Below are 14,717 nucleotides of genomic sequence, written 5' to 3' on the forward strand. Positions count from 1 at the left end.
GACACTTGTGCCCTGTATTTTGCTAGATAAAATCATGGGAAAATTTTTCTGAAGGGACAGAGAGAAAGATGTATTAACATTGCGTAATTTTTCCTCTGAAGTGAGTAGGAATTGGGGACAAAAAAAAACCAAAACAGTGAGAGGTACTTGCAGTTTCTAGCCGGCCTTGCTGTCTGCAGTAGAGCTTTATATACTGTTCAGAGTGAAAGGGAGCATGAATCCGCATTTTCTGAGAATTAGGGCTTTCAGGCTTCATCTGCTACTTTTATATAAGAGAAGACGTATCTTTTCTCCTTTGAAAAGGAGTTATCATGAAATGGCGGAATATTTTAACATAAATACTAAAGAATTTATTTTTCTCATTCTTTTCAACACTGCGTGAGTCCGCAAAGCCAACAATGTTTTTTTCTTTTTGGCTCTAGTACGGTGATACACATCAACATGGCCCAATTTTGGCTGTGCTGTAAGCCAGACACCCACTCCTGAGACACCTCTGAGAGCCCCATACCTCTGCTTGTGCTGCTCTCCGGCCTCACGTGGTGGTAACTTCCTCCTCTCATGTAGTCACTGTGGCAGTTTGCAGGGAGTGCTGTGTGAGTGTGCGCTGAGAGGAGTTACATACCTGAGTGCTCATTCCTGTGTGAGTGAAGTTTTGGGTAGTTGGCTTGAATTGTTCTGGAAATGAACAGCCACCAGTTGCATCGCTCTGACGTACTGCATTTAGGAGGGTAGGTGACAGAAATGAAAGGTATTAAGTATTTGTTTCTAATCTTCTTTCGTGTTGCATGGGTTTTGAAAATTCCGGTTCATAATTCTAAGAATATCAGAAAATGAACCAACAGTGATGTCTTAGGACTTTCAGGAGTGGGGTTGCTCACAGGAACTATTTATAGTCACATTTTCCTATTTTTAAAAGTTTTCCTCTTCTGATGCTTTGTGGAGATATCTAACAGGAAAAATTGACTTGGTTCCAGTACAACTTTAAGTGCCTAACGTGTCTTACTCCTGCGTGAAGATTGATAAAAGCTATCAGTGTCACTTCAGTCAGTTGTTTTCATCCATGCCAGAGGCTTATTGGTTTGTCTTTTTATAACTTGAACAGCACACATTTTGTAGTATGTGCAAGGCACTAGTCATGTCTGTGTAGCTGGTTTGACCAGTTCTTCCCAGTATCCTGTTGAGTTCTGCATCCCAGAAGCATCACTTCATCTTCCGGCTATGCATGTGTCATCCAGGAATCCAAAACCACAGGTGCAGCAGGGGAACTGTCCACTTGCCCCCACTTCACTGATGCTCTAAACCGCCCTGATCCACCATAAATACGTTCTTTCAGTCTTCAAAATGTTACTTGGGTGAATTTTGAGGAAACCCCACCCTGTATTTGCCTTGAGTCAGACATACTGTTAAGTGCACCTGTGGCACATAGAAACTGTGCAGTAGCAGTGTTGGTTGCTTTCTGGAGAATTTGGAAAAAAAAGAATAGTGCCACATTTTGTAGTCACATGAGTTTAGGCAATGTGCGGGTAGAGGAGCAGATGGGATGGTGAAAAAGTGTGTTAACTGATCCTTGTTACAGATCAACTGGAAAGAGCCTTTGGTTATATACTCACCTTTGTTGCAGTGTAGCCTGTTAAAAGAAAATTAAACGCTGTGTACAAACAATCCTGTAGGGAAAGCAGGGAGGTAGAATTTTTTCTGTAATCTCTTCATATGTAACAATAGTAGGATTACTGTAACATCTCAGAAAAAAGCAATTTCAGACGGTAGATTTTTCTTTGTAAGGAGACGGTCTTCTATGAGTAGACTCGGAAGGTCGCACTTCTGTGTTTTCAGTGATATTTCATCTACATTTCTGTGGAAGAACCGAAGCTTATTTAGAATTTTTGTTTGTTTGTTTGTTTAATTGAGTTCTGTAGTCTCTCCAGTAACACAATACACTGCAGTATCTTGCTCATAAGCCCTTTGACAGTGATGAATCCATAGTTAGTACAATCCTTGCCTACAGGGTCATTCAACAAGTAGTGCATGACTATTGGTACTTTCTATATTTTTTCCACAGCTGAAAAACAAAAATCTGCAAAACTTGCACACGATCATCTAGAGATTCGTAGAGGGCATCTCTGGTAGTTCACAAGTTACTGCTTTGTCAGGCAGATAGTGAAAATAATTAATTGTACATAGTGACACTGGAGCAGTTTTTACTTCTTGGTACATACTTTGTCTTGGTAGATTTAAAAGTTTCTGAATAGGTTGTGAAATGAGAAAGAATTGCTTACTTGCTGTGCAGCATAGAATCTCATCCTTTGGGCGGCAACAATAAGATGGGCACCTATTTAGACAGAAATCTTCAACAGGCTGCCGGCTTTGTTGGATTTGAAGTTAGCCAGCAGATGCAGCCTTGAGGGTTGGTTTCCTTATTTACTTGTCTGTTACAGGACTGCCTTGTTCTGGTATTACTGATTGCACTGTCTGTAAGTAATATCGTAACTATTATGAGGATGTTACTGCTAGCGTCTTGCTATGTTCTCTTTTTTTTCTTTTCTTTTTTTTTTTTAAATCATAGGGATATTTATAAAAATAAGATGTTAAACTGATCTGCAGTACTTTGTGGCAAGTTTCTTCACTGTTCCTAAAAAAGATTTTGATTAGTCGACTTGTTAATATTTCTTATATAAATAAATTGGTGTTGAGACTGCATTTTTGTGAGGACAGGGTTAGTATTGATTTTGTTAATGGCATACACAGGCCTGCTACAGGTAGGGAACAGAAGATACCTTGGAAGATAGCTGCTCTTCAAGAGTGAGTTGAAAGTTGCACTTCCATTGTATAATGTGTTTTTGAGGTACTCAACTTTTAATCAAGAGAACTTTTTTCCTATATTTTGAGAACTATTGCATTGATTCCCACCAGGAGGCTTCATTTTCTTTTTCTGTCATAGCTTGGGCTTGCCTAGGCTTCCACAAACAGAATAAAAATCAATTCTGTTTCTTCCCTGTTATTATCAACTGGGGTGCAGTAACATTCTGAAAATCTCCATTTTACTTTCACTGTTTAGATATGCTTTGTATGGAGCATATTGAACTCCATTCTTGGGACTAGAATAAGCATTGTGATAGAGACTGTTGCTCCAGGTTGTACTGCTTAGTCATGGTTTTTCCCCCTTCTGTCAGTATTCGTCATTAAGCAGTATATTTGGAAGAAAGGTCCTGGCCAGCAGAAACATTGCTTTTCTTTCTGTCATTCCTACTTAGTTATATTGACTCATCTTAAATACTAGTATGTAGGTTCCTGGCTCACATGTATCATTCTCTTTCCAGAAGTATTTACTGAAGCAGTCAGCTGGTACACTGTTTCCCCAACACGTATGTACCCACCCCAAAATTAGGCAATGGTTGAACTGAAAGGGCTTCTGCTTTTTCATAATGTGTTTCTTTGGAAGGGCCAGGTTTGTAAATTCCTCTTCTAAGGTGAATATTGTGGCACCTCAAACACATCTCTTGATGACTGCCCTACATGTGTATGAGGAGATACCTCCGTGTCTTCTGTTTCCTTCCTCTTCAACGCAACTGATAACGTTCACTAAATTCCTCCTTATGGAATACAACCTCTAGAATTTCTGCTGTTGGAGAATTTGGGATTTAACAAAAACCTATTTAAGGAATGATTAATTAGTGCAAGTTATTCAACATTAAGTTTTTAATTTGTCTGTTAGTGCTAGGCATTTTAACTAAACAGTCTTACTTCTGGATGAGCTTAAAAAGAGGAATGAATTTGCAGCTTAAAGTGTATTACATTATTCTGACATGACTGCTATCATAGCATCGAAGTATTGCATAGCGTTGAAATGTTCTGTCTGCCTGACTGCTTATGTTTATGAAAACCGTAATATATGATGCTGTGCATTGAAAAGACAGTCTCTTAAAGCCTCTGGGACTAGCATTAAAAAGTCATGCATAGGGTGGCAGTAATAGTACTTTAGTGGTAGGTTTTTCTTAAAAGTGAGTTGGAAACCACAAGGCTTACTTTGTTTAGGAAAGGTATGTATTTTTAAAGGTGCTGAGGCTATCAATGTGTGTTTCTGATTACCCTTTCAGTAAGGCACAAACAAGTATTTTCCCTAGAAGAGAAAAAAGTTTAATATAATAAAAATATTAATATATAAAAAGTTTAATAAATAAATATTTCATGCATTGTGATTAATTGGAGAGACTTCCTAATTGGCCTCACTTTAGTAATTCAGATAGTTCATATTTTCATGTGTAAAATGGTGCTGTCCTTTCTCGGTTGACACTTTACATCAATCACTAATTTAGCCAAGAAAATCTTTCTTATTATGTTGTTCTGTTACATACACATTTTGTTGTTCTGCAAAAATGTTGTTTTGCTCAAAGTTGTGCAGCTGTGCTGTCAGTTGCAGGTGCTCGTGCACATGTCCACAACATAAATTATTGTAGAATGAGCGGGCAATTTCTTGTATATCTAAAAAGTCTAATGTTGTCAAAGAAAGTTTCAGTTTATCCTTCAAGCAGTTAAATGACTTTGAAATACCAAAAATATTAGTGCCTTCTGTTTCTGCCCTGCATGGTCCTTCTACCTCTTCCACTACTAGTCCACATCAAGACAGAAAATTAAAGGTAACCGCCACATTTCTGTTCATCATTTTAAAAAGGCAAAGTCTTTTTAAGTAATGATAATGCTGGTAGTATTTCCTTCTATATAACACCACCTAGTTTTCATTGTTGTCTAAAAGCATTTTCTATATTGAGCAGGTGATGTCTGTAGGGGTAATTACACACAGATGATAAAAACTTCCTGGTTTTTTCATTTGTGTGTGTATATATGTATTTACATATATTTATGTGAGACTCCTTAGGGCTGGATATGTTGACTTTATCTATTCTTTTAACCTGAGTGAGGGGTGAGAGGGAGAGAAACTTCAGTCCTGGAAGAAAATTATCAAGGTAAAATGGAATATTGGACTTGATTACTTTGAATCATGCACCCTTGCACTCTGCCATGCACTTCCTTTTCCCCAGGTGGGACATTCACATGGCTGCTTAACAGAGATATTTTTCTACATTTTTATTTAATGGTTATGCTAAGTCTTATGCCTGCTGCAGTTCAAGAAGGAGGTCTGAAAATTAGGGATTCTCTGCCTTCCTCTCCTGAAGTTGTGTGAAAATTGCCTCTCATATGGAAGCAAGTACTCAATCCTTCTGGAAAGAGTGACTTTCCTTTTAGGGGTGGGAGAGGGGCTTTAGAAGAGGCTTTGGGGTTTTTTTTGTTTTCTTTTTTTTGTAGTCCATTTGGGAAATGCAGACTGGCCTAGCATTTTTTCCCTCTATGTCAAAGGACAAGCAGCTTTTAGAGATCAGGCCAGTTCTGTACCTTCAACTGGAGAAAACAAAGAGCAATGGCAGGAAGAGGGCTGTTTCTGAGGCATGGGATAGACTAGTCTCCATTCAGGTATGAAGCTGGGAACAGAGCTGAAAGCATGACTGCCAGGCTCTGAAAGCATACTCATGCTTTCATTGTCTCCAGGTCTGAGGGGCAATTAGGAAGACTTGAGTATTCAGCATTAATTATTTTTTCTTATATGTTGTTTTGCCCATAGAAGTGAAATATAAATTTATGAAACTGACACTTGTGCAGTTGCGTTTTGCAATCCATAATTATCTCATATTGGTAGGGAATATCTAATTTTGTGATTTTTCAAAGTTGTAAGTTAACTTCAGTGTTTGTTGTAATTGAGGAAAGCAGAATATCTGACACAGTTCTTAATTGTCAGAATTTCCTTTTGTGTCATAATTTAGAGCAGTGTGGTTTACTAGTATGTTTTACTTAATGGTCAGTATTGATAAGACGTTTATCTTTTAGGGATGAAAAAATGATGTGTAACCTGATTTATGAATGGTTTGCTTGATTTCTTCCTGTACAATACTAGTTTTAATTATATAGGTAGAGCTTCCAAAATTGGAGATAAACTAGACTGATGGGTTTTTTATTACTTATTCACTATCAAGTATCAGGGTCTGTTTGCTTTTTTCAATAGTTACCTGTTGTTAATCACCAGCCATTTGTCCCCTGAAATGATTATTTGTGGAAAATTAGTACTTTGACTTTAGTTCTGAATGTGTTTTGACAAAGGATAATGATTGTAACCTGCTTTTAAGTCTCTTCAGAGCAATGAGAAATGGCACACATTGTTGAGTGCACAGAACACTTGAAAAACAAACAAAACAAAAAAGAAAATCCCAACCAACCAAACCGCTCTAAAACTTAAAAACGTGCCAATGAAATATTGTTATCAAAGTGTACAGAGAGCTGAGGAGTGGCACATTTGGAGTGGGTAATGAAACTTAAACTTCAAAAGGGTGGCACAGATTTTTTTTGTTGTTGTTAATGTAAATCTGTGACAGTGCTGAACTTCAGGATCACTTTGAGTGCTCTGGTGTTTGCACTTAACTGATCAATGGATACCAGTGCTGAGTTAGCAATGCAGAGGGGAAGAGCTCATACTTTGTTTTCCCAATTAGTGTGAAGTGTCACAGTGGTGGCTTCCTTGAGCTGTAAGCTAAACTAGAAGATTTTCAGAGTAACGTACTGGTATTGGAGTTGACAGGCCTTACTGGTATTTATATTTTAAAAGTTTTGAAATTATTGTTAACTAGTATAGCTAATTAGGCATATAAGTATCTGCCGTTCTTGAAATACTAGGTTTTTGGAGGGGGATAAATTAGTTGCTTTGTGTGCACAAGTATTACAAGCTGTTATAATAATTCAGTAGTGGAGCATACCACAACAGTATCTCTGCTCTGAAGATGGAGGAACCTTAAAGCTTAGCTTATCAAGTTTAATGATATTTGTATTCGTACCTTTTTATATAGTTATTGCATTATTTATTGCAGTCTATGATTTTAATCTAAGATTATGAGAATGTGACTGTTCTATTTAGTTATTTGACAAATAAATGCTTTTCTTGCTGCAACTAATCTGTGTTTTTGCCAATAATACGCATAAATTTGATATACGTGCTAGCTTGAGAGATTTTATTTTTTTTTTTAATAGAAGTATGCCAAAGTTGTTATACTAGTATGCATAACACTTGAAACTCCACACCCACCCCTAAGTTCAGTACTGGCCAAAGCGTGTTTCGATCAATTTAAATATAGAGTAGTAGTCTGCACTTTGACCCCATATAAATAAACTTTTACCTTACTGGAATGCCAGACTGCAGCCACCTGGTCTCTGCTCTTTGAAAAGGGCCTGTTCACGTGGCTCAGACAGTGGGATCTGAACCAGTGCAGGGGGGAACTAGTAACTTCTTTCCTTCTCTTCAAGGAAATTCTCATGAAAAGGTTTTATTTAAACTGGCTAAAGAGTAGATACTTCTTAGGCAAAAGTTGCAGTAGGTTCATAGCATTCAAGTGTTCTTCAGCTGTGTATTGATGGAAAGTGATGAGACTTCCCTTTCACCTACACAAGTTTTAAGAGGACAGGATGTCTACTAAGTATGCCTTTATAAGTTGGTCACTTACAGTTACAAGTTTCCAGTACTCCCAGTCTGTTGGTAGCACAGTATTGATAGTGTAAGAAAAAGTATCACACGCTTGTTCTTCCTTCCATTCATCTGTATTTTTGTGGGGTTGTTTGTAGCAAGAGGGAAGATTAAAAGGTAGTGTAAGTAAGGAATAAATGGGTAGAGTAAAAACCCAACCCAACCAAACAAAAAAAAGCCCCCAAAACCAAACCCTAAGATTGTTAGATAACAGTAACTGGTATACAGGCAGTAGCAATGGTTTGAAATGTTCAGTGTATTGATAAGAAGGATGTCAAATTAGACAGAGACTGTTGCATCCAAAGGCCTCACTTTATGCTGCCTTGAATCTCTTGTGGGAAACTTACTTGTTCGTAGACCAAATCTTGAATACCACATTTCACTTTGCTTATGAACTAAATAAGTATTAAAATGGAGGTCTTGAAAGTCATGTTTTAGAAAATACTCTAGATTGTGACATAAATAGTAACTTGTTTTGTCAGCTTAGTAAAGAGATCTAATCATTTTGTTGCAATGTATTTTCTTGGCTTCATACTAGTTTTTGATGATGGCGATGAAAGGACCTTGAGACGAACTTCATTATGCTTGAAAGGAGAAAGGCACTTCGCAGAAAGTGAGGTAAGACAATGATGGACATGCAGTGAAAAATAAGTAGTTAATTTGTATTTTTTTATATAATAAGAAGAAATTGCAAACTAATTTTGTTCACTCTTTTTTTCTATGTAGACACTCGATCAACTGCCACTAACCAATCCAGAGCACTTTGGAACTCCAGTTATTGGGAAGAAGTCTAATAGAGGAAGAAGATCTTCTCTTCCTGTGTGAGTTTTGATAGTGCTCTGTTGCTCTCCTTTCTTTTAGTGTCCTTTACTAAAACTGCAGTGCCATTGAAGTTGTGTGCACAGCTTACGGACTTAAGTAATTCAGTTCATGCAGACGTGTTCATGTTTGCAGTATGATGAAATTGATTTTTTTTTTCTTGTAGTAGCCTTAAGAATGTTTGTGCTTCTTTTGTATAATAGGAACTTGTGTGTCAGGAAATGCAGGATTTTCAATCTTCTTTACACTTCACGTAGTAGCAAAAAAAGGTGCTTTTAAATTTCTGGGGTAGCGACCATTTCTCTTTGTTTCATGTCTGTGCACAATCAAATCCTGATTCATGCCTCCAATTCCAACATGATGCTGTTGTAAAATACTACTACTTGGAAAGAATTTCTACAAAGTTCCTCTTACTAAGTAAGTGTGCTTAATATTTAAGTGTGTTTCAAGCAATTTCAGCTCTTAAAATGCTAATATTTTTTTTGAAGCTTTGCAGAACAGGAAGAAAGATCTCGTTGTAAGCTGTATCTGCTTTCAAATACTAACTTCAGACAAAAGCTTTAAAATACTTTATGTTTTAATAATTTAGTACTGAAGATGAAAAGGAAGAAGAAAGTAGTGAAGAAGAGGATGAAGATAAAAGGCGTCTCAATGATGAATTGCTTGGCAAAGTTGTGAGTGTGACTTGCAATTCTGAGAAGGCAGACTGGTATCCAGCTTTGGTAGGTTGCTTAAGATGTTGACATCTCTAGTGTCGTGCTGCTAATATCTTTTTAGATAAGAGTTTAATCTGACTTACTAAGTTGTTCATATAGCAGTTTTCCTGGATAGGATGGTTTGTGTACTTAACAATTTTTACAGCAAAGTTATGGATGTAGTCAGGCTAAGCCCTGCTGCCCATATTTGGTAAAAATACAAATATTCTACAGAACCTGTGAAGAGTAGGAGAGCAGAGATTAATGTTGATGTATAACTTAGTTTTATGGCTCTTAAGTCTTTCAAAACTGCCCAGAAAATAATCAGTATGTAATTATTTTTCTTCTAAAAATAAGATAAGGTAGGACTTGCACTACCAGGTAATTTAAGAGCAACTAGATTTATGAATCTTAATTGCAGTGGAATTTTTATGGTTTTGTATTTAATGATTACCTTTTTCCTTAGACTTTCAATTTTATGAAATACCAGTTCCTTCCATGATTGCGTTTACATAAATGGCCGGTTACTCTAGCAGTAGGTGCTGGTTATTATTTTTATTTGACTATCAGTATAGAATACAGCTGTTCATTGCCATTGCTGATGATAAATAAATATTAAATAAATTGAAGTATAAGTAGACTTGTACTGTAAAGGTAGACACTTTGCAGGCTCTTCACACAGAAGAAAGTTTATGGATATATATTAGAAGTTGCTTTCTTCAGTAAACTTTTTGATCTTGTCAGACAAGCTCAGTACACGTCTTCCGTCATCAATCAGAGGTGCATTTCTTTAAAAAAAAATTTGGAGTATTACAGGCAGGTTTAGTTCACTAATTATTGCAGATTTTATTTACTTAACTGTATATTCTGTAATTCTTTTATTTTGAGTCTTCAGGGTTAGCTGGAAGGAGTGTAGCTGTTCCAGTCTTCTAACTTAGTTTCAGGTTTTATTTCCCTCAGTGAATCCAGGATCAAAACTAACTACACAAGCCAGTTGTCTTCCCTTCCTTGAAAGAACGTTATGGTGTAATGTAGGGTGAATAGTTAATACTGACTCATCCAGTTGTATGTATCTCAGTTTAAAACGTGAAATGTGGTATTGTTGTACATGTTCTGATTGTTGTATATCCCTTTACTAATGACAGATTTTAATACAACATGGTTCTAACTAGGTGATTAAGTTACTGGAGGCCACGTACCTGTTCTGTTCTCTGCTACCTGAGAAACAGGAATGTCTTATCTTGATTTTTGGGGTAAAACTTCTGACTTATTTGAATGGAGTGGCACAGCTTCCACTGAGACCTGGTAGATCCAGAAGTCCATCTGCATCTTACATTTTCTGTCAGTGTATGGTCTAGAGCAAAATGTAAATTTGTTCTGTTTGTGGTAATACAAATACTGCAAATGTGTTTTTATCACCTTTTTAGACTTGGAGATGATACCACTGTGGAAGGATATTCTGCATTCCACATTGGCTTATATTATCCACACCTTAAAAAAAACAACCAAAACAAACAAAAAAACCCCAACAACAAAAAAACCCCAAACTACTGCCTACCTCTCAGTTTGAATGCCAACTGTCAGAAGCTGGTGTAAAATAAGTGGGTTGGTGGCTTTCTAAATAGATGGTTAAAGCAGGTTTTGTATGAACAAGAGAAAAAAATGGGAGTGAATGAACAGGATCCCATGATATCACCCCAGTAGATTAGTTTTGAGTTTACAAATGAAATTGCAAACGTTTCTGGCTTGTACATAACAACGAAGGTTAATAGTTTGAGGTAGACTGCTTCTTGAAATTTGCCCTTGGCCTTAGTAATATAAATTGGAGTAGGTTTCTTTTCTCAGGACTGAAAATTATAATAGAAGAAACAGGAAGACAGCAGGAAAACTGCTGTCAGTCTTTCTTTCCTTTGAAGATCAGGTTTTTGGATGGGTTTTTTTGTTTTTTCTTAAAGTGTTTTATTTGAAACTTCAGGTTGTGTCTCCCAGCTGTAATGATGATGTCACAGTGAAAAAGGACCAGTGTTTAGTTCGATCCTTCGCAGATTCCAAATTGTAAGTAATAGCTTGCTTTCATTAGTGGTACATGTGAGAAAAATGTGAAACTAATTACTTATTGTTTCTGAAAACATTATTGCTTCCAAAAGGAAAGGGTACATTTTATGTAACGTTGGTTGTACACGTTTGTCATAGTCCATTTCCAGCTAACTACTACTGTGCTTACTTGCTTGCCTTTACATTCTCTGTACTGATAAGAGTTCACTGGATTAGTAAAGTTTCTGGTGTTTCTTCATTTGAAAAAAAATCAACAACTTTGAAAAAAACAGGTGTTAACACTTTAGATGATTCCTGTTCTTTGGAATACGTGTTTTGGTTCTAATTATTTCCCTTAGTGTTGTAATTGTTATGTCTTTGTGGGTGTCTTTGTAGTTGTGTGGATATCTGGTTGGCCCATTACCTCCAGTGCCCAGGTGTCCATGACTGTTTAAATAGAAAAGTTTAGAAGTGTTTAATCTACTTGCTGTAATAAAAAAGTGAATGTAAAGTAACTGTTTAATTAAAATTTTTACATAATATAAACCAAGATTCCTGTGAAAATTAGTCCGCACACCTCTTGGAAGCAGGGAAAGGGGAGAGACACAGATGTGTGCTTACTTAAGGAATAATATATTCAAAAAAGTATGAAGACTGGTTCTTAAAGCTGCTTCCCTTTTTTTCCTCTTCATCCTTACTTCTAATGCATCTATCTCAGCAGATTGTAACTAAATCCTTCCTTGCTGAAGGCCAGCTGTCAACCCTCTTTCCCTCTTTTCTTTCAAAGTGAAGTTTCTGATTTTTAGTAGCCGTGATTTTGAGTAGGGTGTGAGTATTTGATTACTGAAACATATTTCAAGTAACTGAAGACTTAATTCATTTTGGCCTGTTAACGTAGGCACGTATCGTCAGCCTTCTAGTTTAGATTTATGTTTCTTTATGTACTGAAGGTAGAATGTTACTGGAAAAACATGCTGATTTGCTCTTTTACCCCTTTTTTTCCCCCCATAGTATTATGGTCTTAATTTCAGAAAATGGCAACCTCCAATTCCTGAGGTTTTACTTCAGTTTTTCTGAAATAATGAAAGAAGCAAAAAATAATTTATTATAATAACTCACTTGTAAGGCTTTCCTTGCAGGTTGGTTAGCGTTTCTGTTGTAGTAATATGCATAACTTTTGAACAGAGCAATTCCGTATATTTTGCTGTGAGAACGCTTTTGTAATTTAAAAATAAAAATCAACCATTTATCAATGCAGATATGTGAACTTGGCTTTACTGTTTTTCTGTGCTAGTGGAAATGCATTTTGAAAATAGAGGACTTGTTTCTTTCATCTTAGCTAGATTGCTATTTTGGGTAGCAAGTGTTCATTGATGTGAATATTTTGAGTTTAGAAAACGTTTTTTGCCTATTTAGAGCATTTTACCTTTGCAGATCTCTGCAGGTTAAATATTTGAAATATAAAAGCTTTACAAGATTGTCTTAATTGCAAGAGTTCCTTTAGCGTCTGAATTTCAAATAAAGACTGGAAACTTGCTCAGGTTTGAATCTTGCATTAGGGACTACAATAACAAATGCCTCATGCATATAGTTGTTAGTAAGGACCTTGAAAGTGAATGATAAATCCTGAAAATTTTAGAAATAACTGTTTTTCTAAGTCAAGTGCTTGCTTTACTGTGATTTAAAAATAATAACCTTACTCTTTTTCAGTTACTCAGTAGCAAGAAAAGACATTAAAGAACTGGATGTTCAAAACTTACCAAAATCTGAGTCCTCTCCTAAAAAAGGTAATTTAGAATAAATTCTCAGCTTTTTTTTTTAAAAGTAATCTTCTGCAATAGTACTTGGAACTTTTGCAGATAAATGAGGCCTGTTGATCTCTAATAATTGCTCTTGCATATTTTGCAATTTTTAATGTGATAAATTAGAGAAACTGGATATAGCTGCTTTGTTATTAAAATAGCTCCTAGTAGAAGCTTTCTTTATTTGATTTTTATTTCCTTCTTTCCAAATTAATGGAAAATGAATAGAATATTTTCAAGGTACTATATTTGAAATGTCATTGAACAACGGGATATATAATTACCTCTGCTAACACCAAAGTTTTGTGGTTTTGCTCAAATGACTTTGTCTTAACATAAAATAAATCAGACAGCAAGGTGTAAACTTTATTAGGACAGTCTGCCTGTGTTTAATGTTTGATTTAAAAGTGTAATTACAGAACTTGATTTCTGGATGGATGGGTGATGTAACTACAATAATCCAAGTGAGCTTGTAAAAGGCTAGATTCTCCCTTTAATGTAAACGATTATTAAACTTTTAGTGTTGTTTCTCCCAGTCATACCTCAAAACATGAAAATTGTAGAAGGAGAAATGTTTGAGATGTTTTTATTTAAAATAATTTTAAAAGAAAACCACTTAGCAACAGAAAAACCCTGCTCAACAACAGTTCTTCCAGTTTGTGTAAGCATGTGAAACAGCTCCTTAACAAGTAAAGGTTTAACATGATAGTCAGAAATGAGAGCTTGAGATGGTTGTGATGGATTTAGGTAATTCTTAATGGTTTCTGTTACGCTTTCTTTTTAATAACTATTTGACAGTACAAGAACTTTAGAACATCCAAAAAAGTGATTGGATGCCAGGTTTAAGATACGTTGAAGAAAGGTGGTGGTTGGTGTTTTTTTTTCATGCAGAACCTAACTGGGTTGTGACATTAATTGCCACGAATTAATATTGCGGAACCAAAGTACTAATGGTTTCAAAAAAAGAGTTTGGACAAATTTCTGGATGTTACTGCTGTATTAGCAGCAATTAAAAACTGGTGCCTTTTTTTCTCCAGCAGCACTGAATGGTTCATTGCCATATGTCCCTCTTTTGGGTGTTCTTCTGATTCATCTTTAAGAAAGTATTTTATTGTGACTAGGGTACATACTTTAGGGTTATCAGTGTTTGTTTTGCTTGTTGTTTTCCCCCTTGGAGCACCTCTTCAAGGAAAAGAATTTGAGGTATTACCGTTGTATGAGTGTGACTTCTCCCTGTCTCATCACTCTCTTGTTCACTAGTATATTTTCCCTCTGTTGCAAACATTAACGTAACATCACTTTATGCAGTGGACTTCAACAAAATATTTACGATTTTTTTGTATCCTAAACTTTAAGACATGAAGATACTTTGGAAAGAACAAATCTAACTGTGATGTGTTTAGGGTTTTTAATAGCTTCATTACAATATCTTTCGTACAGAAACAGAACAGTTCACAGTTGCTCAGAATATATATGGAGAAGTATATTTGCTTATCTTTCGTACTGTTCATATATATAGGTGTGAATCTCAGTAGAGTTTATGGGGACCTATGCCTAGAAAACAACTGGATGCTGTGTAGGATGGATGTTCTCAACTCTAAACCTCTTGAGTTGCCAGTACTCCATTTGCAAAATTTGACAGTATTGAAATGTAACGTGTGTAAACTAGGTGTTTAAAGCTGAAGTATCTATCTTATTACTTAATTCCAGTTTTAGTTCAAGTTGGTATTGTGACTTACAAGAGTGTGAAAAGGAAATTAAAAATGCTTTGTGACTGTGAATACTGCTGATGAGGTAAAACCAGGGCCC

The 14,717-nt window shown here is 36.0% G+C and overlaps 1 protein-coding gene across 2 annotated transcripts in view; it reads left to right on the forward strand.

The window, feature by feature from the left end:
• The window catches only part of ARID4A (AT-rich interaction domain 4A), a 50,475-nt gene that overhangs the window by 10,125 nt on the left and 25,633 nt on the right, over positions 1–14,717 (forward strand). For both annotated transcript variants that reach the window (XM_080394468.1, XM_080394469.1), the window contains exons 6-10: positions 8,097–8,176; positions 8,285–8,379; positions 8,967–9,099; positions 11,048–11,127; positions 12,817–12,893. In XM_080394468.1, the coding sequence (XP_080250594.1) occupies positions 8,097–8,176; positions 8,285–8,379; positions 8,967–9,099; positions 11,048–11,127; positions 12,817–12,893 (465 nt within the window). The remainder of the gene's footprint in view (positions 1–8,096; positions 8,177–8,284; positions 8,380–8,966; positions 9,100–11,047; positions 11,128–12,816; positions 12,894–14,717) is intronic.

Source organism: Falco punctatus (assembly GCF_963210335.1).
Source record: "Falco punctatus genome assembly, chromosome: 7".
Taxonomy (NCBI): Eukaryota; Metazoa; Chordata; class Aves; order Falconiformes; family Falconidae; genus Falco; species Falco punctatus.